This window comes from Corvus kubaryi, unplaced genomic scaffold (assembly GCF_017639235.1).
Source record: "Corvus kubaryi isolate FWS band 111438036 unplaced genomic scaffold, C.kubaryi_AGA036_p1.0 37352, whole genome shotgun sequence".
NCBI lineage: Eukaryota > Metazoa > Chordata > Aves > Passeriformes > Corvidae > Corvus > Corvus kubaryi.
Genome location: NW_024581114.1, coordinates 1,077,672 through 1,099,268, shown reverse-complemented (window position 1 = coordinate 1,099,268; position 21,597 = coordinate 1,077,672). Strand labels below are relative to the sequence as shown.

The 21,597-nt window shown below is 47.6% G+C and overlaps 1 protein-coding gene and 1 long non-coding RNA gene across 2 annotated transcripts in view; one reads left to right on the top strand and one right to left on the bottom strand.

Moving 5' to 3' along the window:
• Positions 1 to 16,855, bottom strand: part of PANK4 (pantothenate kinase 4 (inactive)) — an 18,496-nt gene extending 1,641 nt beyond the window's left edge. Inside the window, exons 1-16 of the mRNA XM_042032000.1 lie at positions 16,627 to 16,855; positions 13,920 to 14,002; positions 13,251 to 13,459; positions 11,636 to 11,819; positions 11,011 to 11,103; positions 9,676 to 9,829; positions 8,795 to 8,976; positions 7,311 to 7,392; positions 6,103 to 6,203; positions 5,326 to 5,481; positions 4,398 to 4,510; positions 3,845 to 3,932; positions 2,454 to 2,605; positions 1,950 to 2,005; positions 1,382 to 1,431; positions 95 to 202 (exon numbers count right to left, since the gene is read on the bottom strand). Of these exons, the coding sequence (XP_041887934.1) occupies positions 95 to 202; positions 1,382 to 1,431; positions 1,950 to 2,005; positions 2,454 to 2,605; positions 3,845 to 3,932; positions 4,398 to 4,510; positions 5,326 to 5,481; positions 6,103 to 6,203; positions 7,311 to 7,392; positions 8,795 to 8,976; positions 9,676 to 9,829; positions 11,011 to 11,103; positions 11,636 to 11,819; positions 13,251 to 13,459; positions 13,920 to 14,002; positions 16,627 to 16,744 (1,929 nt within the window). The 5' untranslated portion in view covers positions 16,745 to 16,855. The remainder of the gene's footprint in view (positions 1 to 94; positions 203 to 1,381; positions 1,432 to 1,949; positions 2,006 to 2,453; positions 2,606 to 3,844; positions 3,933 to 4,397; positions 4,511 to 5,325; positions 5,482 to 6,102; positions 6,204 to 7,310; positions 7,393 to 8,794; positions 8,977 to 9,675; positions 9,830 to 11,010; positions 11,104 to 11,635; positions 11,820 to 13,250; positions 13,460 to 13,919; positions 14,003 to 16,626) is intronic.
• Positions 16,709 to 21,597, top strand: LOC121666460. The gene is made up of 2 exons (XR_006016667.1): positions 16,709 to 16,795; positions 19,691 to 21,597. It is a non-coding gene; the product is annotated as an uncharacterized LOC121666460 (long non-coding RNA).

Genomic DNA, 21,597 nt, shown 5'->3' with positions numbered 1-21,597 from the left:
ATTCCCAGTTTGGCAGAGAAGTTCCTGCTGGTGGGCAGTGACACCTTCCAGCAGTTACCAAAACTCCACAGGAATGCACAAGGAAACCACTCACCTCTGTCCCTCTAGAAAGGAGCTCTCGGACAAAAGGAAAGACTCCTAAAATTATGTCTATCCCACTGTTATCTGCGAAAATTAAGGCACATTTATGAGGGGGACCCTCCTGCAAGAGAAAACCAATGCATTCAGGATGGAGCATCACTCACCTCAGGGAACAGTTTGTTATTCACAGCCACTCCTCCAAACCCCCACATTTTATACCATCGAACGCTTGAGCCTTTGGGTCTGGATTGCAGCAAATTCGCAGCACACACCAGTGACAAACAGGAGTTATGGGGCTCCCTGCTGGTATCTTTGCACAGGGGTTTAAAACAGCCTCGAGTTCCTGTGCTGTGTTTGAGACAGGGCTCTCAAACTCCAGCAATAAAACCTCCACCTGCCAACTCAAGCCAGGCCTAACCCCAGAGTCAGGCTGTGATCCTGAATGTGCTGGGTGCCAGCTGGACCTACCTTGGAGAGTGTTTTAAGCCAGCCTGGTGCTGGCTGAACAGGACTCCCTTCTGCCAGAGAAGGGCAGGATGGACTGTGGGGGCAGGGACATCCTAAAATGAAAAGACAGTGCCTATTCTCCATTAACCTCCTCATTTGTTCTCAACCTGTTGTGACACTTAGTTCACTCCAGTTCATACCGGCAGAAGAAGTGAAAAATGCTTAATTCCTAATAAAAACTGTCAGGGCAGTGCTTGTAGTTCCCTAATTATCCCTGTTACCCAAGATTAGCTGGTGCTTTGTTTTAGGATGGAGCATGTAATGATTTGCCATAGTCTGCTCATCCCCAACCTTTAGGCTGCGATTTCCAACAGAGAGATTAACACAAAGACACAAAAGCTTTTCAATTAATCTTAATTAACTGGTAAAAGAGATTACATGGGGGAAAAAAAAAAACAAACCCACAACTCTGCTAATTGATAAGTTAATTACTTCCAGCAAGCTCCTACATTAATACCAGTTTTAGTTGGCTACTCAGGGAGAGGAACAACTCAAAACACTACATTTTGGGTTTCTAAATTCAGGAGTCTGGGTGTATGGAAGTAAGTGCCCTGGTAAGGAGGGGAGGCTCTGGAGCAGCTCTGAGAGCAGCTGGGCTCCAGTGGGAATTCAGGGAAGCAGCTTGGGAAGTAACCAAGTGTTAGACTAATTCCTTTATTCCTTTCTTTATGGTGAATTATTGGCGTTTGTTCTGGGCTGTCTGAACAGAGTTCTGTTCAAACCCCACGATTCCCAAGGTGGTTTGGTGATTAAGGTGTTTAATTAGTGGGTTTAGGGCCACCCATGGTCGTACCTTCAGTCGCTCCAGCCACTGGCTGTAGGAATCTTCCAACCAGGGACGTTCTGTGGCACAGACAGAGCAGTGTCAGCATTTCTTATCAACAGCCACTAACTCTTATCAGCAGTCAGTCATTCTGCACATGGTACAAGCAGGAGGTTCATGCTACACACACTGAAGCATTTGAGCTCAGGTTTGGAATGTTAAATGTGTAGGTTCCCAGAGTTCCCGAGCTCTCAGTTATGGGAATGGCTCCATGAGAGCAGGCCTGGAGTGGAATTTTCACACTAAAGCTCTGGAGTGGAGTGAGCTGGGCCCTGGGCTGGGGGTGCTGGACCCCCCAGGACGCTGTTTCCTGGCAGGGACACAACAGTGAGTGACCATCTCTGTGTTTAAGGAGAGAGTGTGCAGGTTTGATTCCTTTGGAGCATTCCACCCAAACTCTGGATCTGCATTTAGATGACTCTAACAAGCCCTAATGATTCCTTGTCATCATCTGGGGCAGCAGAACCCCCCCAAACATTCCCCACTCCATTCCCTCATTAACATCCAGCTCCAACCACCAGCACGGATCTCCCCTTACCTTGGAGTTTTGACTTGGCTTCTTCAAACCCAAACTGTGGCTCAGACTCCAGGACACTGGAAAAGGAGAGAAACAAAGGGCAACACAGTTCAACACCTCCATCTCACCAAGTGGAATTCCAACATTTCTTTAGCTGGTGCCCAGCAATTTGACTGCACTGGTTATACTGGGGGTGTCTGTGGGTCCCAGGACTGGGAAACGTATTTTGTGCTCATGTTAAAAACAAAAGGCTCATCAGGACATTAAATCAGAGCTCTTATGCTAAGAAAAAACAGCCTCAGCAATGTACATGTTTGTAGATGTTTGCAGGCAGTAGGCTACAGGTAAAAAAGACATTTTTGGGTCTGCAAGGCACCATGAAATGTCATGACTTAAACCAGCTGCAGGGTGTAACAGCGCTGTACAAGGGTTGATGGGGAGATTGGGGAACTTTATTTTTTAGAAAAAAACCACAATTGGACATTCTGTAGCTTGAAGGGTGCTGTTAAAGGATGTAACACCTACTCTGAGACTGCCTTTGCTCCCCAGTCAAAGACATTCCCTGCCAGAAGTCCTTTCACCAGTGCAAACTGCCTCTCCTCCCAGCCCAGGGAGTCCAGGGACTCGATCACGCTCTGGAAACACTTTAAGGCTATTCCGTTTTCTTTCTGCTTTACCTGTAAGACAGTCAGGAAACATTGGATTTACAGACCAAAATTTCTTACCCATCCTTGGCTGTCTCAGTCCCAAGGCCACGTTCAAGCATCTCCTCTGTGTTCATGGTCTCTCATGGACCAACCAATTACCGTTGTCAGCGTGCTTAGGACCAAGAAAAATCTTTCCTGGATTCTAATAAAAAGCTTCATGAGTGCCAGGATATGATCTATAGCCCAAGAATTACTTTTCTTAGCAAGTTAGAGGCGCAACAGATCTTGAGCAGATTGGGAAACAGATCTCAAGCAAGCTGGGGAATGGGAGAGTGGACACACACAAACCTTGTAGCAGTAACATGATGCATCAACCCCAGGAAATTACCACCAGCAGTGCCACAAAATCTGAAGGGTGGTTTTGTTTTTGGGTTTTTTTGCATCATCCCAAATTCTCAGCAGCTCTCCCCTTTTTTTCTCTGCTCTGTCTTTGGTGAGATCAGTGTTACAGGGTGAGTTCTCTTAGGAAATTTAAAACAATTCTGGGTACCAAAATCTTGTCTTGGCAGTAACTTGTCTGAATTACCAGAGGGAAACATAAGCAAAGGGCATCTCACATGTGTTCTACCCCTTTTTCAGAGTGAAGACAGTGCAGCCACGGAGAACTTCCTCTGTATTTTGCAGAAATATGTCAATAGTCAGGGAAAAAGTCTCAGACCAACCACTGGCACTGTTATTATTTGTATGTCACATAAACCGGTGGTGAGGAACGGACCTACAGAAAACTATTTTTGAGAAATACTGATTCAAATGTCCTCTCCCCAACCACTTCATGTCACAGAAGAAAATACAGAGAGAAAACAGCTGCACAGTGGCAATGAATGGTTTTAAGAGCAGGAGGTTGTGCATTGTGTCCACTCCAACCCAGTGCTGAGCATCTCACAAGTGACAAAGGCAGCCACAGAGGAGTGAATTAGAGCAGGGTCTGGTGACAGCCTGGTGACAGAGCCTGGTGACAGCCACCACACACTGCTCAGCAGGGCTGGAACCAACACTGGCTCCTCAGGGCTATCAGGCAACTGAAGCTGGGGATATTTTGGTCATCATCCTCACCAGGAGCCTGTTCAGGTGAAGGGATTTATTCCCCAGTGCTCTTTCTCCTCCCCCAGCTGCTCACAGCCAGTGCAAGAACTGGTTCCTCATCCCTCCCCTCTGAGCCATCCATCACTTGTACAGTTTCAGAGTACTGGAAAAGTGTCTTGAACTCACCTTGGAATAGGGATCTGGAAAATTGAACTCATTCAAACAGTGTTCCCTTGTATCCAAGAGACTTCTGACTGTTAAGGTACCATATGCACTTTAAAAAGGGAGAAGGGGCAAAAAACAAATCAATTACTTCAAACAGAAAACGTTATTTTTGCCTCTGTCTCCTCCATAAGTCACAGCCCCTCACACAAGCACTACAGCTGAAAGTCACAGGTGCTAAACCCTGGCTCTAAGGGGTAAACCTACAATAAGATTATTTAAATACAGGGAGGGAGAATGTTCAGAATTAACCTGCTGCTATTTTTAATAACCATATACAAATTTTTAATAACAAATTTTCTGCCAAGACCTAATTTCTCTGTTCAACTCCAACACATGAAATCCAAAAGCTCTGTGCAGAGGATCTGATGTTTGGCACACCAGCTTGCTTGAGCCTTCAGCCTGCTTGGCTTTGTTTGCTCTGCTTCACAACCTGGTTAGCTTTTGGGTGGGCTTTCCCTGTGCTCTGCTCAACAGAAGCAGCAAGTGATGCAAAAGGGAAAATAAAGACACTTACAAGGGCTGCTGCCTGAGTGTCTGCAGCTTATTCCAGTATTTCTGGCGGAATTTCTCAGCTCTCTCCACTGCATCCACAGAGTCTGGCTGACTGGCTGCAGCTCGCTTTGCCACCTGGCACAGAAATGAGGCAACACTGGAGTTACCAAATTAACTCTTCCTCCTTGTAACTGATGTGAAGTTCAGTCTGAGCAATAACCCCTCCATCTGCCTTCCTGTTCTGTGCCTGCAGCCCGGCTGCTCCCTCCCACACAGCACCTCCCAACTTCCCTTCATTCCAAACAGTAAACAACAATTTTAATGTGTCTTTTCATCCCAGAAGATTTAAAGTTTGTTTTCCAGACTGTACTTTCAGAAATTAAGCACAAGTTCTAACTACTTAGAGGAGGGGAAAAAATAACTGCACATAGACCAAAGGAGAAACAGGCAGAAATTTAATGGTGCACATCGACCCCTTGTGTTCTCCTTTTGTTTACTCCAGTGAACTGCCTGAATCAGCTTCAGTGCAGAAAAAAATAACTTGTGTCTGATTCAATTGTGCTCTTCCCACGAAGACTGTCTGTGAGGCAGCAGGACTGCTCCCAGAGAAGGAACAACCCAAGGATCTCTGGCCTTTGGTTGTGTAACTGTCCTGCTTGAAGCTCTGTACAGAGAGGTCCAACTGCCATTCAATAGAGAAAATGCTTTGAAAACACCTTTCAGAAGCTAAAAAGAAGCATCACAGAAGAACATTTCTGCCTTTGAAGGGGCCAAACCCTTCCTTAAGAGACTGGGACAAAGTCAGGTGCCTCTGTTACAGGGAAAGAGGGACTGCACTTCCAGAGGGGTGAAACAGCAGGAATGTTTTACAGGACAAACATGGTGCTTCACAGAAGATCTGTTTACTAAATACCTGTGTCACCCAAACAGGACTGTTTTGTGACACTCACCCCATCCAGTGCCTCCTCAAAGCAGGTAAGCCAGTATTTTCTGGCCATGGCATCATCTGTGAGGTCAACAGTGTCTGGGATATAGGTGGAGGGGTCTTTCAGCAGTGGCAGGTTAACAAGTGGTCTCTCCAATCTGTCCATTTCCAGCATATCAAACTAGAGGAAAATGGAAAGAGATGGATTAGAACTCACTCAGAAATTAATTCACAATGAATTAAACTAGCACAAGGGCTGCAGAAGTCCAGCCACAGTTAAGACTGACAGATTTGCAGACAATTATAGGTCACCATAAATAATCCAGTTCCCTCTGTGGATTATTTTATCCATGCCCACCCCATAGACAGAAATCATCCAGTGTGAAAATATTATCCACTGAGAAATCAGAATTGCTGCACTGTCAGTGAATTTAAGAGATGACTGGGCTTGTGCTCTTCTGTCCAATCTTGTATTTGTCCTCTCATAGGAAGCAAATTAACGCTGCTTAATGATGAACATGAAATTCCAGATTCTGAGGTATTTCAGCTGCAGCAAAATCCAGCTGCTCCAGAGTAAGAGACAAACATTCCCTCCACTTTGGTGAAGGAGAGTAAGACAAAGCAGCAGCCAGTCTGTTCGAGGAGACATTCCATCCAACACCACACCAGACACCAGAATGGTCACTTCTCTGGGCACACAGGAGTCCCAGGGGCAAGAAGCAACCAGCTGGAGAATAATGACCTATTTCCAGGTCACCACTGCTAAGAGAACACACATAGGTGTAGGAAAGACAGCACATACTGTACCACTCCGTGTTCTCTGCATGGGGTAAACATCAGGGGATGTGCTCATAAGCCCAGAACTCCCAGCATAATTCTCTCCCCAGCTGTACTGGTTTGGATCTAGAAAAGAGAAAGACACAGACACACATAATCTGAAAATAAAACTGAAAATACTCCTGTGAGTGAGTCTAGAGCCAGCATCCCTCTGAGCAGCTGCTGCACTACACAAGCCAGCTCCCCTTGTCTTTAAAAGCAAACAGAATTTTTCCCTCTAACCCCCAAAAGAGATGTTTCAACCACTCAGTGAATTACCTGCTCCAAAGAGCTTCAACCTGAATGAGACAAGAGACAATTTAAGTTCTAAAATAATTCTTTTTAACCCCCTTTCCTTGTCATTAATCAGCATGCCTTCAAAGCACTATTACTGAGCATTTCTTATTTCTAAATCTAGATGCATTATTAACAAAATAGAATTACAGAACTCTCAAAGCACAATGTAAGTTTCAGAGAAACACTAAAGTTATTTCTAGATTTGCCTTATTTGAGAGAAGTTTAATGAGCTCAGATGTACAGTACATGCTGCAGAAGCAATGTCTTTAATTCCTCAGTAGCTGGTTCCTTGCCCATCTCTATCAAATGGGCAGGAAAGAAATTCCAAATCCATTTTTTGGAGGTGTATTTGATACTCACTGAACTAAGTACCCTTAGCAGCCTGTGGCTGTGCCACCATAATCAATGTACCACCTGGCTTGCCAGTACATCAACAGGGGAAAAGGAAAACTAAATAGGCAGAATTCCACCAAAGCACCCTGGATCCAAGGGATCTGGACAGAAGGGTCTCCTCTGTGAGGCTTTTCACTCTCAAACAAACACAGTTTGGAGATGCTGGTCTTCTTCAGTACATTAGAAGAATTCAGAAGTGGCTTCTTAAAGAGGGGAAAACCAAACCCACGTTTCTGCATTTAGAGCTGTGACTGCTCTTGGCAGAAGTGCAGAGAAGAGAAGAGCCCAGTCCTGCTGCCTTCTCAAAGGTGAGCAGGAAATCCAGTGAGAAATTAAGATGTCCCTGCCAGAACGTATAAAACCAAAGCCCAGCATCTGTGTTTATTAGTGCCAAATGGATTTATTTAGGCAACAGCTTACATGCAGCCTCTTAAAGAGAAACTTGGACAGTACACTGACATTTCAGAACACAGCATATACAGAACAGAGCAGTGCTGTACTTACTGTCTTGTTCAGCTCCTTTTAAAAATGCCCCAATGGCTCCCAGGTAGCCTTCATGTCTCAGGAACAATGCCTGAACCTCTCCCTGCCACAATATGAAACATTGCAATTGGATGGTCCCTGAGGGCTAACAGGCACTTCTTTTGTCACTAGTTTCACACTTTAATTTAATAGAAACAACTAGAAGATGGTAATAGTCATTTGTGCTACATTCTCACACATTCAGCAACTTTAATGGTGCTTCTGGAACAGCTCGGGGAGGAACTGCTCACGCACATCATTCCCCAGTTATCAAACAGCTGGAAAACACCCATGCACCAGTGGTGTGTGCTCTAAGGCCTTCCCCGGAAAACACCACTGCATCATTCCATGAATATTCAACTCCTCTTGCTTCAACAGGCTGGAAATACAAGGTCATGTGATTCCCAAGTGAAGTGTGTGCCACTGCAGCCAACACGTTTGGAACACTGCTCATTGTCTTTATTTCATTCCACGGCTCTTCAACACCACTCAGACACTGCATTACCCACAGGCAAGCATTCCCCCACCCAAATAATTCAATTATTAATGTAAAATACAGGAGTGCTGGGGAGAAAAACCCTACATCCTCACAGCAGGGCCCCTCAGCTTTCCTAGGCTGGGTGAGACAAAGCCTTTTCCAAGGAAATCAGCAGTGACTGTGGGAACAGCTCACCCTGAGGGGAGCCACAGGGAAACAGCAGCTCCAGCTCACATTTGGATTTGAATCCCTGGCAAAGTGTCTCTTACAACAACCTAAAGCTGCAGTTTTGCAATAGCTTTCTTGGAACTCAACAAAGTTCTACAAAAAGGGACAACGATGGTGAAATAAAGAGGGGAAAACACAGCACACAGGAGCCTCTTGCACCAAGCACTGAGATGAGAAAAAATGGTGTCATCTACTCTATAAAGTTCCTAAAGTGCAGGATTAATCTACCTGTAACAACCATTAATGAGCTTGTGGACTGGACCTTTTTCCTAGTCAAAAATCTTCAGTATTTTCCACAGCTTCAAAACCTGCAAAGAACTTCAGCTTGGTTGATTTGGGGTTTGATTTTCTCTTTAATAACAAAACCCCACTGATGCCAACTGTCTCAGCAGATCAACCCCACACTGCGTGGCCTGGGGGTGGAAAGATGCAAATCAGCAAGAGGAATTGAATAATGATGGTGACTATCTAAGAACACAGTGAAAACTCATTACTTGGAGCTACAAGACAGACTGACAATCAAAAAATTATAATAAAGAAAGAGAGGGAGGGAGGTAGGGAGAGAGAAAAAGGGCCAGACACAACTCCCAGGCATTTCACATTGATTTCACCCCTCCCACAACACATCCCTGCCTTACCTACCTAAGGAGCAGCCTTCTAAGCTTACTTCATGAGCAAATTCTTTTATTAAAGTATCCCAGTAGCCTAGAAAAATAACTAAAATGTGACTTTGCTGCAGGGAGCCCTGTGTTTTCCTTACCTTGGAGAAGAAGTTGATGCTGTAGGTTATTGTGCGCATGGTGACGGGGTGGCCCCGGATAAAGAACCCTCCAAAATAGATTTTATCCAGGTTGTGCAGTTTGGCATAGAGGCAGGCCAGCTGACCAATGTCATTGCTGATCATGTGGAGCAAACTTTTGGCCATATCTTCTTTGGAAAATTCTGAAAGGGAAGGAAGAGTAAAGAAAATTGCACACAGCTGAGGAAGCTGCAAGGGACCGTGCTTTTCTAACTGAACCTGCAGTAGGGGAAAGAGAAATCCAGGGTTTGAGCAGCTTTCTTTATGTGTGGAGATGAAAACTGTTACCCCCTGCAAAAACCTCACATTTAAAATGTACTTCAAACAAGGAGGAGTGTGATTTGATTGAAGATATCAGGAAAAAAAAACCCTCACTAAGCCTATGTGAAACATTTATTGAAAAAAACTTCCTGGATGGCAGGAAGCCATTTCTTCTCTCTAGGAACCACGGGTGAGGGTTCATCCATCTCTCTTGGCCTGAGATGCACTGCAAGTATTTCACTAAGATACTGCAAATAAACTGCAAATTGTAGTAAAACACTGCCAAAAGGCCCTTCTGGAGCCCAGAAGGCCACATCTATTTCCCACAGGAATCAATTCACCCCGGGCTAACCAGACAGCTATTTTTTAATTTTCCCTAGGCTTAGGCAATCCCAAACTAAAAATTTAAATGTCTGCTTATAAAGCAGACTGGAAAATATTTTTAATCAATATTCTGCAGGCAAAACACAAGATCATGAAAGAAGCTGGTGATTATTTTAAGCTCTACTTGCTAGATCAGTATGAAGTTGATTCCCAAGGGCCAGAGGAGATGTTTGGGTAGATCCTTTCCATCCCAGTACCTTTGTCTGCTGTGGTGGACTTCCCAAAGCTGCTGGCAATGAGATTCCCGCTGAGCCCCAGGGTCTGGTAGGCACCTCCATACACGTCCTTCACCAGCATGTCCACGTTGGTGTGCTGGCCCTTTGAGGCCAATTGCAGCAACTCATCAAATTTCTGAGGGTGAGAAGCACAGTTACTGCAGCTGACCTGGGCCAGAGTTCACTGACCAAAACCAGTCTTAAAATTAACCCTGCCAGCCAAAGACAGGTTATTTCTGATTACAAGGATGTATCCAGAGTCCCCATCAGATCAAACAGACAGATCTTAAGTGGACCTCCTTCAATGATGAACACCACAATCGACCTCTTTCTTATCTGCAGATATTTTGTTGAATTTCCCCTGAAAACTAGGGTGGGTCAGCACATATAAAACAGTCAGAAGCCTCATGGAATCCCTTATCTTGGAAGTCAGGAACACAGGAACTAAGAGAAAATAGAATTATGTCTTCCTGAAGCACAATAAAAGAGAAGATTGAGAAAAAAGTCTCAGTGTGCCTTTACTGTTACAGGATGTGTCAACGTCCCTGAAGTTAAACTTGCAGGCAAGCTGCATTATCCCAATACTTAATTTCTAACTCTGCTAACCCGAATTTCTTCTACAAAACCAAGAGAGAATTCAGAGCAGGCACTGTCATGTTCCAACATTTCTTCTTTAGGAGCATCAAACAAAAAGCACAACCCAGGTCGTGCCCTCCCTTTGACATTTTCTTAGCTGGGGCACATGTAACTGTAGCTTTTCCTACACTGCTGACATTTAGGACACTCATTTAAGCCACATGGCTCTTTGGGAAGCCCAGCATGATGCAAGAGTCCTGCTCAGGCCAGCCCAGCTAAGTCAGGCCTTATTCTGGCAAATCATCAGCTCAGGATTTAGACTCACATTGGCAACCAAGAACCCAACCACGAGACAAAAATCCTCCTCTCTGCTCCCAGGCATTTTGCAGCAATTGTGTGCTCCCTGCCTTCTTCTGCAGACAATATTGCAGGAACTGGGCTGGCATTTGAAGTTGAAAAGAGAATAAAAAATTACCAGGCCACTTTGAGGAGGCTCTTGTCCATCCCTTGTCCTTGAGCCCCAAGCAGGATTGCTTTTGGTCCCAATAAGCATCTTCTAATTCTTGTCCCTATATTCCATTAGTACCTTTTGACATGTAAAGCTTCCTTTTATGCATCAGAAGAGTCAAAAATATGAACACAAGTCCAGGACTCAGCCTTGTTACCTAATATTCCAACATTTCAGGCTCCCTCCCAGCATTTGATTTAATTCCACCCCCCTTAAAAGAGACATGTGGGTACCTTTGTTTTGGTGAGCAGAGCTCCAAGACCCCAAAAGGTTCCACCTCCAATTGAACTGCCCCCAATCCATTCGAATTTGTCTTCTGTTTCTACCTGTCAATCACACAAGGCAGATTTATTTACAAAGTCCTATTAGGATGTTTAACAGAGATTTAAATGTCACAGTGTGCAGGGTTTTGGAACACCGGAATCAGTGGAGGCGGAAAGCTTCCACTGTGGAAGTGGCAGGTGAGAAGGGCACGTTGCACACAGTCACACCACAAGAAGTGTTGGAAATCTTTGTATTTAATTCTTAGGCAATAATGCTAAATATAGACATTACACTTGGTCTGCTCAACAGTGTGACAAAACAGACATCAAAAATCACTTTGATCTGACAGCCTTTGTCCTCATCAGGTAATGTAACCACTTCTCTAAACACCAAATTAAATGTGATTAAAAAGACGTTATTGTAGTGAATGGAAAAGCATTCATAACTCCGTAATAAATAGAAATAAATTTGTTTAAAAGTACTATTTTCTTTTTAAACCTTGCATCAAGAAGAAACAAGTACAAATCTGAACCAGTGAGAGGTTTCAGATCACCTTTATTAAATCTCCAATAAAGCATTTTAGCCACCACTCACCTTCACTATGGAGACCCCCGAGCCAATGTTCACCAGCAAATAAGGGAAAATGTTGGGGTGGTTTGCCTGGAACCGGAATTCTGTGTCTGAATCCTTCTGGTACACAAACACCTCGTGAGGGATGTTCCTCAGCACAAAGTTGCACCCCTTAATTAGGCAGGTCATTACATCTTCCTTATCAACTCTGAGGGGGAGGAAAAAGCCTTAAATAACAGTGCCAGCCCTCCTGATAAGGCAGTTTGCTTTTGGAGCAGCAGTTTACACAGACTTTGCAGACCGGAATTTTCACACCACGTGGCACAAGCCCAGCTCCCTGGAAACATGAAACCTCCATCTGCACATGGTCTGGTGCTCCCCTCCCATGCCAGAACTGCAGTCTGGAGTTCTGTTACACAGTAACTGTAATCACGTTGTCATTACAAATAATCCTGTTTGCTTGTTTACACTGCTCTTTCCTGCCCTGCTCCTTTCATGGTCTGTGCACCCCTGCCATAAAGTAGGTCAGGAAGCTTAGCTGGAAATTAACCTCAGAAAACAATTTCCCAACATGGAATAATTGTCTGTTGTTCCACCCCTGCCTCCTAATAAAGCACAAAAGGCCCCCTCAACATTTCAGCACTACTTGTTTATGACAGATTCAAGGGACTGGGAGGAGCCTACAGCTGGGATTAGCAAACACAGAGAAAGAGACTTCTCACAAGAGTAGCAGGATTCACAACAGGACATATCCCCAGTGTGGAGTCTGGGAATGTGACACAAAACTTAGATAAGATGATTGATAAGTCAGCTAACACACACTGACTTCTGTGAGCTTCTGTGTCTCTGTACTGTTACTGATTTATGGAAATTCTTACAGGAAATATCCGGAGGCCTGTTGGAAACACATAAACAAGGCACAAACTCATCTCAACTACTACAAGATGATTTGTGTGTGCAAGGATGGAGAAGCTCCTCTGGGTTGGACCTGGGGACCAACTGAGTACGTCAGAACCAAATAAAAACCAAAACCAGGGGCAGCACATGAGATAAGAGTGGAAATTGCCTCCTTGTCTTGATCAATTGATCATTAGTAACAGCCAGTAAGGTACTAAAGGGGGCTGGTGTGAAAAACAGATAACAGAGTCCAGCTTATCAGGAGATGTAAGTAATTTGCAAAGACAGTGTTAAAGATGAGCACAGGCCCTCAGGGGTTGAGGAATGTACTGCACAGTCACAGCAGCAGAGGTGCCTTGAAGCTCTCCTCAGTGATGTTTAATACTGGGGTAAATTAATGTTTTTGTAAACTTGCAGCATAGAAGGTGTGAATTTATAGGCACCACCATCTGTAGCTTTGATGGCTTTTGTATCTGCATTGATAAGATGGTCTTTGATGAAATCTAGGCAGCTTTCAGTGTAAGCTTTTTAGTATTTGGTGTTTGAACAGTAAATTTATGAGGCTGTAAATTCATGGGACTGCCCTTTGTTCTCCTGTAAGCCTTTGCATGAAGTTTAGGTAGGAGCTATACAATAAGTGACTGTCACACTAATTACCTCTGAGCATGCCCAAGAAATGATAAAAGCTTTTGGAGTAGGTGTAAGTTAATTCTTTACAGAAAAAAAAAGCAGTTCCACTTACTTCAACCCCAGTTTCTTCTCAATAAGGTCTTTGAATTTATAGGCACCACCACCCGTGGCTTTGATGACTTTTGTCTCTGTATTGACAAGATGGTCTTTGATGAAATCTAGGCAGGTTTCAATGTAAGTGTTTTCAAATTTAATGAAGTGAAGTCGAGCTGTAATCTCCTCCTGAACAGATATTTCATACAAAGGTTCATTTTCTATGTCCTTTAAAAGAGAAAAGGATTTCTTAGAGAACATTCTTGGAGATACGAGGTTAAATGTTGAACTACTGAACATCAATACTTGTGCTTTTTTTCCCCTTGAAACTGTGTTAATGCCATTAAACAGAACACCTCAAGCTATGTCAAAGAAGAATAGAGTTTCACAGGTCTTAATTCTCCTTAAGCTGAGATAATCAATTCTCCCATGCAGCAGACATGCAGGAAATCCCTCTGTGTGAGCAAAGTTCTGTCTGCATGGGAGCAGAGTTTTTTTACTAAAGTACCACACCTACTGTCTGAAAAAAAAATATTTCAAACACTACCTGGCAATAAAAACACTTCCCAAGAAGTTTTATATAGAACAAGTTATTAGATGGGTTTGGATACAATTTCTGTTCTACACAGTCCAGAACCTCACTCCTGTGAGTCAATCACATGCAGATTATCCCTGATGGAATTCTCACCTTTCCAGAATGATCAAAGGATCTCACTCTTGCCACTTTGTGCTGTACAGTTGAGTAATAAGCCAACTTGGTTAATGAACCACCTGTTCATAAAGAGATGACAAGTTATGATTAATTCCTCACCTTGGAGCAAACAATAGAACTTATGTTTATGTCAGCTCTTGGTTCTCAAGGTCTCCTCAGTAAAAGCCAGACAGAATTAAGGGAAATGCAGAAAGAACCTTTGTTGAGGACCTGCTTGGTGTGGTTAACCCCAGAGCACCATGGGACAGAAAAGCTCCATAAATTCAGCTTGTGCCCAGCTGATGTGGGATGAAGATGAGCAGTGGAAATTCTTAATTAGCCAGATCAGAATTTATAACACTGTTATTTACCTTGTTTGGAAACTTTATGGAACCCCCCCCAAATCTGTACCAGGATTTTCTCAGCTGCTTTGCCACCACTGAGCAATGCCCCCCATGTGCACAGAGTGTTTCAGCAGCAACAGGTAACAAATATTCTTATCCTGCTTTTAGGGACAAGTCTGCAAGCTCATGGCTGGTTTGAAAATGACCCTCTGTACTCAGTAACTATTTCACATGACTGGTCTTGGCTTTGGGGTAAGGAATGCTCAGGATGATGTTTCTCAAGCACACAGCAGCTGGAGGTATTACCAATGTGCAAGTCTGAGCACAGCAGCCTCATCACCCTCTTCAGGCCTCCAGTCTGCTCACAGCAATAAAACTTTCAACTCTCCCCTTGAAACACAACTCAACCCCTTGCCCTGTCTTTGCATCTGACCTGCAAAAGTGAACTTCTGGGGTTACACTGAATAACTTCACTGTTTTCCACCACACTGTTCAGTGCTCCAGGTCTGAAGGTAACTTTGACCTACTACTGGGTTAACATTAAAAGTCCTGAAAGGAAATGAAAACCTGGCAATGTTAAATCCTAAATAACGGCTAAATTCAGTGGCACTGCACTCTGCTGCCTAATAATAACCAAGAAACGAAAGCAGCAGAGGTGCAGGATCGTCCCTAGAGTGTGTAGCTTTGCCTTCGTAACAACACTGTTAGCTCTTCCACAGTGCTCAAGTCTTTTTGTTAGTAAAATATTTGCAACCTGTAGGAGAAAAACAGGCAGTTTACTCCAAAAACTTAAGTGAGGTCAATGTAGAGTGACCATGGACAGACACTTATAGTAACAAAAGCAGTAACGCTTCCCTGACCTTGGACCTGATTTCAGTGTCCCAGCCAGTGCTTTGAAGTTTCTGGTAAGCGTAACCCACAGTCTGTTCTGCTAAAAGGTGAGGGTTTGGTGCTTAGAGGTGAGGGGTTGCACAGCTTTTTATGGAAAAGCTTCCCTCCACACTGGGGCATCACAAAGCCCGTGCTGGAATGTCACGTTCTTTACACTGCCAATGACACAGGTGCAGCAGGAATTTATCACCAGATCCACGGTATGTAGAGCCATGCTTTATGCATTATCCCCTTCCTCTCCCAGTTTTTAAAGACTTAAATCCATTCAGAACACCAGCTGAGACATGTAACGAGGTTTTATAACTAATCCCACGACTCTAATTCCCGGCTGACCCGCACAAAGGGCCAGTTCTGGCTGTTACTTTAACAGGCATGGAACCAGCAGTTTCTGAGGGGCTGAAGTAACTGGTGACACGACAAGATTCTCTGTTATGGTGCAGGTTTTCTTCCCACTGCCCCTGAGTCTCCACCACACAGAGCCATGTTCACCCAAGGAATAATGGCTTGGTTTTCTTCCTCCCGGCTTTTCTCCTAAAAAGTTCCACTGATCTTGTGACGGTAAAACGGAAGGAAAACGTGTGAACTGGCACTTTTGGCTTAGTGGGTGTCCACAGAGCGACTGCTGATCGCTGCACGGGTGAACTGGGAACAGGCTCAGCCTGTCCCTGCACAATTCCCAGCTGTGGCGCGCAGGTGTCACCCCGACGTGTGTCACCCTGTCCCTCGGCTCAGGATGTGGGAAATCGGGAATGCTGGGTGCTCGGCTGCATGCACGGGGCAGCGGGTGTTTTTGGGGGTGACTGAGGCAGCAGTGACAGCCCCCGACCCACGCCAAGCCCTGCAGCCGCCCTGCCCTGCCCGGGCAGCGCCACAGCCACCGTCCCCGGCCCTTTTTGCTTCTTCCAGGCCGGTTTCGGGAACCGGAGGAGCACCCACAGCATCCCGCGGGCCGCGGCCTGGGGCGGGGAGCGGGCGGGGGGCTCCGCACTCGGGCCTGGCGCACTGGGGCCGGGTCCGGCGCGCTCTGAGGGGGTGCAGCCAATGCCCCCCAGCCCCGCCGCGCCCCGCCCGGTCCGGCCGAGACCCCCGGGCTCTCCCCCGTCCCCCCTTGGCCGCCAAGGGCAGCCCCGGCCGGGCCGCCCCGCCCGGCTCCCCGCGGCCCGTTACCAGCGCGCGGCCCACCGGGATCTGTAGTGCCGCTCCCCGCCCGCGCCGCGCCGGCACCCGGCAGCGGGACTACAATTCCCGTCGTGACCCGCGCCGCCCCCCACACCGCGCAGCCCGCCGGGAACTGTAGTGAGCCCGCGCCCACCCGCGCCGGCCCGCGCGTCCCGGGGGACTACACTTCTCAGCGTGCCCCGCGCGCGCCCGGCCCGGCCCCCCGTGGGTCCCCTCACCGGGGCCGGAGCCGCCGCCCGTTCCCCACAGCCGCCCCCTCCCCGTAGGCCCCCCCCTCCCCGCCCGGTTACCGATGTCTATGGCGAAGCGCTTGGCGTTCTCCAGGTTGCGGAAGATCTCGTCGGGCGGGAGGGTGATGCTCTTGTCCAGGCTGCCGTGACCGCTGCCGCGCCCGCCCCGCTCCGCCATTTTGAACGCAACCCACTCCCTCCCTCACCTCGGCCTTATCGGCATGCAAATGTATGCGCATAAATCTGCATGGTAACGAGGCGGAGGCGCGGGGGTTAGGCGGGGAGCGCGCGCGGGCCCCGCCCACCGACGGGGGCGGGGCCTGGGGGATCGGGGGGGGGGGCGGAGAGACCCCGGGGGGAGCGGGGGGGAAACGGGGAGAGATCCTGGGGAGGGGTCGGTGAGACCCCGGAGGGGGACTGGAGAGGGGGGAATGCGGAGAGAAGCCCCCGGGGAGGGCAGAGAGATCCCCCGGGAAAAACTGGGGGGAGAACGGGCGGAGAGACCCCCGGGGGAAATTGAAGGGTGAACCACAGGGAGGGGGACGGGGAGAGACCCCGGGAGGAGCGAGTGGGGGGACAAGGACAGAGCCCTGGAGGGGTCGATGAGACCCTGGGGGAGGAACTGGGGGGGGATGGGGAGAGAGACCCCCGGGGGAGCGGGGGGGGGGTCCCCGGTAGCCCACGGGGGGCCGGGGGTCCAGGACACCGATGCACATACACAGAGCTACTGAGCAGCCCCACGCGTGCTCCCTGTAGGCAAAGCCCTGAATTTTAACCGCCTGCGTGTTTCCAAGTGTTTTGTGACCCGGACACATCCCCAGGAATGTGAAATGTGCCATGAGGTGCCTTGGAAAACTTTATCTCTTTATCCGAAGTACTTTCGGTGTTTGGTGTCCCTCCCTGTGACAAGGGATCAGAATGAGATGATCTTTAAGGTCCCTCCCAACCAAACCATTCCACGATTCTTTTCGCCCTTGCAGTGACCTTTCTTGGCTCTGAATTCCCAGAGAATTGGTGCTCGGGAGCGCTGTTATTTTTGTCTCACATTGAGAGAGCTGGGGTTTGATATTCCCGAGCTGTGGAAAACAGCATTGCAGGGGGTCCCGATGGACACAGAACTGCTGGGGAAATTTGGTGTCAATTCTGAATGTCTCCGCTTTCACTGAAATCTGTCTCATGTCTGTTGACCACAGGGAAACCAGCTGTAAAAACTACTTAAAAAAAAAGAATAACTAGGTTTATTAACCAGATTTTTATTTATTTTTGACCGTTAAAAGTTTCTGCAACTTCTGACGTTCAAGATAATTCTGGCACAGGTCATACATTGATGCAGCTTGCACAGAACACATCATAACATCCTCCAAGGACAGTAACAAATTCCCATTTCCCCTGGCAAAAGGGTACCAAAAAAGCAAATAAAATTTATACACCTGCCTTTCATGAAAGACTTTGATAAATATTTCTCGTAAAATCGGCAGCACAGCCGTAACTTTCAGTCCTATAAGGACATAAAAACGAGCTCTTGCCTTTACAAAAGGCACGCACGCATCCTGAACCTCACAAACAGCCCTGGCTCGTGAGCAAGACATCCCGAGGAATTTCCTCTACATAGTTTGGGATATGGTTTAACCATTCTCAGAGCATGCTCAGTACAGACTATAAATATTATAGAACCCCTTATGGCACCGTGGGAAGGCCAGATTCCCAAATGTGTCCGGTCAGACCCCAGGGCATTCCAGGTGTGGATACCCTGGGACCCCGAGGAGTCAGAGGAAAAGGCTCCTCCCACAGGGACATTTTTGGGAATTCTGACCATCCCAGGGGTTACAGCTTTCCCAGCAGAGGTACAAGGACAACCTCGCAGAGGTTAAGAACAGCCGTCGTTCCCCTCCGAACGACCCCTCCAGCCCTCCCAGCAGGGGGATACAGCTCACATTCCCTCAGAACAACTTTCTCTCCACGCGGTGGGATCGTTCCAGTCCTTCTGGGAGAAGGGGAGCTCACATCCAAGCAGAGCAATGCCCTGCAAAGGGGAAACATTCTTCCCTACTCATGAGAGGAGTGGGGGCGACTTGTAGAGCAAGTCACGGTCTCCTCTGGAATACGGGCAAATGTCCATGAATCACGGAACCTGAACTGCCAAGGCCTCCCGAGGCTTTGGAATCGCTTCGGTGCTGCTGGTTTTGCAGGAGGCTGGTGGCTGGAGGTGGGTGCCGAGGAAGATCCAGAGTCCCCAGGTGCCACCTGTGACCTTCGTGAGTGGCAGCTCAGCTTCCCCCGCGTTCCTGCGCCCGTGGAACGGGAATTGCAGAGCAGCTCTGGGGCACTGCCCGTCAGGATAATCCTGCTGCGGGCTCTTGGCAGGAGCTGCAAAAGCTGGGAGGGCAGGAGAGGAGGAAAGTGTTACACGGGGAAGCGCCGGCTGGAGTTTGTCCCAAAGGAAAAGGCAGTGAGAGGGATGGGGGATGTGATGGGGAGCACTCACCTCGCCCGGATTCCGGGGCGCTCACAGCCATCCCCAGGATGTCGCCTTTCCGCAGCTCGGAGTTGGGCTGGTGCCTCTGAAATCCCTTCCCCAGGGGCAGTTCCAGCTGCTGTAAATCCGATCTGGGATTCCCGGAGCTGTAACACAGAAGGGGAAGAAGGGAAGGTGAGCAGCGAGGCTCTGACCGCCCGAAAGGGTGCGGCCCTTCCCGGCTCTCCAGCAGATACTCACTCTGTGCTTCCCTCTGGGCGATGGGATGTCCAGGGAGAGAGCGTTATCCCAAGGGCTGCTTTCAGCTCGGAGTGGAGAAGGCAGCCGGGACCTGCCCTATTTATACTCAGGGGCCGCATACAAAAGTCTGGGTCCGGAGCGACTCGGAGTTTCCCACAGTCGCCAGCCAATCCATGCGTGCCCGGGACAATGGGAAAGCATCCATTACAGCATGGCAAATTGACTGTGAATTGCCTGGGGATAATACCCCGCTCCCAAAGGAGCAGGTGGGCTGGGGAGTGTGTGACACAATAGGGTTTGGCATCGCGGCGCTGGGCAGGGAACGTGGGAAAGCGTTCGCCGTCATTATCATCCAGCTTCTGCCTGATGTTGGGAACGTCAACATCTCAATGTGCTGCCTTTTCCCAGGCTGTGTTGAAATTAAGCACAGAAGACTGATCCCAGGAAGAGATAATGCTCTGCACCCCAAAGAGAGGTTGAGAAGGGAAAGATGCAGAATTAGAGGGACTAAACCCTTTCATTGACATTAAACCGTGCTTAGATGAATACAGTACCAGATAATTTTCAGGCAACGAGAGCCTAAAATCGAGGGAAGAGCCCTTCAGACAGTCAGCCTGAAATATTTTCCTCGCCATTGTTTAAAATCCCTCTCTAAGTTATATCCAGAGCTTTTCCTTGCTTTTGTTCGGGTAATCTGGGCTTTCCTACGGCAGCCCGTGACATGTAATGATTGTGATGTCTTTCCCAAACACGTCCTGTTTAATTTCATGCCACTTTGTAAATGCCTCACTGTTCCTGAGTCTCCACCTAAATATATTTCCCATTTACAGACAACTGAGAGGGAGTGAAAAGTCAGTTCTTGCTATTCCTTTGCTGTATTATCCCCTTTGCAGGATGTCCCACAGGTGTGAGGCCCTCCTGTGACTCTGCTCAGCCTTGGGATTTCTCACCTCTGTGTGTAATGAAGGCGAAAGGACCGGACAAGATCCTGGACTGGAGCTGCCTTGTAGCAATATTTTTTTTCCCAGGCTATTTTAAGTTGCCTGCCCAGGTCTGCTGCCCCCTCCCAGCACAACCCAGTACAAAGCCAGCCATGTTTAGGATCTGTCAGTCAGGCATGGGAGGCCTCATGCAGTTTTGGAATACCTGTTTCTTAGTACGACAACATTGATGAAAACCCTGCTTATTTCTTGTGTCTGCCTTTCAAAATCAGACAGGAAACCTCTCATTTCCCTATCAGCTGCAGGCAGCCGGTTCCACCTGCCCTCAGCATCCCTCTCAGGGCCAAACCTGTGTCTGTGGTACCTGGACAGCAAAGTGTTCCAGCACACAAAGGGCTGGTGAATAAAAGGATATAATTCTGCAAAGGATGATCCTGTAACCTGTTATTAACCTGAAGATTTTAAAGCCCTTTTCACTGCCTGGATCCTCATGGATTTCCATGAGCCAGGTGTATTCCCTTCCCAGCCCAAAGACATTTTATGTTTAGATGGATCACTTACGGTACAACAATTTTAATTCCTGATGGTTGTCAAAAACTATAATTGAACAAGGACTATGAGTCCTATTCAAAATCAGCTCGCTGAATTATTTTGTCAGGTAGTAATCTGCAGTATCCCTTGGAGCTGGGGCAATCCCTGGCTGCATGTGCTGGTGCTGTTAGTGCAGAGGGGAGTGAAGCCCGGGATTTTCTGGATCCCTCCCGGCATCACGTGGGATGAAGGGACAGCAGGTCCTGCCACGCACCGTATGGAAAGGAGGATGCTGGCGGCAGCCGCGGGCACGGGGAGAGGGGAGGGAAGCTCTGACCCAATTTTCAGCCCTGGAAATATGAAATGAGCGGGTTTGAATAATGCCACGCTGTCCGCAGCACAATGCCCCGGCCTCCAAAGGGCTAAACCAGCTCCCACTGATTAAAGCCTGATCCCTTCCTTGAAGGGCCGGGCAGATGGTGCCGCAGGCGTGGGCTCTCCCCGGGACCCTCCCAGGCACACTTCTTTTGTCGGCAGTTTAACACCGTGAATGGGAAATCCTGGGAGCTTCGGGCTCGAACCATCTGATGGGAATGGTGAAGCAGGCACCCTGTCCCGCTGCCAGCGCACACAACAGCCCTCAGCTCCCAAACTCCCGGCTCTCTGTCCCTTGGAAAGGGATCACAAATCTTCCATTCCCCCGTGCCTGCCTCATCTGCCCTCTGTATGCTGCTGCTGGGTGAGAGGAGTAAATATTCCCCCTGGTTGGTTTTGTTACTGAAAACTTAACGGCAACAGCATTTCCCCAATGATGCTTGTGAATAATAAATTGTCTAGACTTGG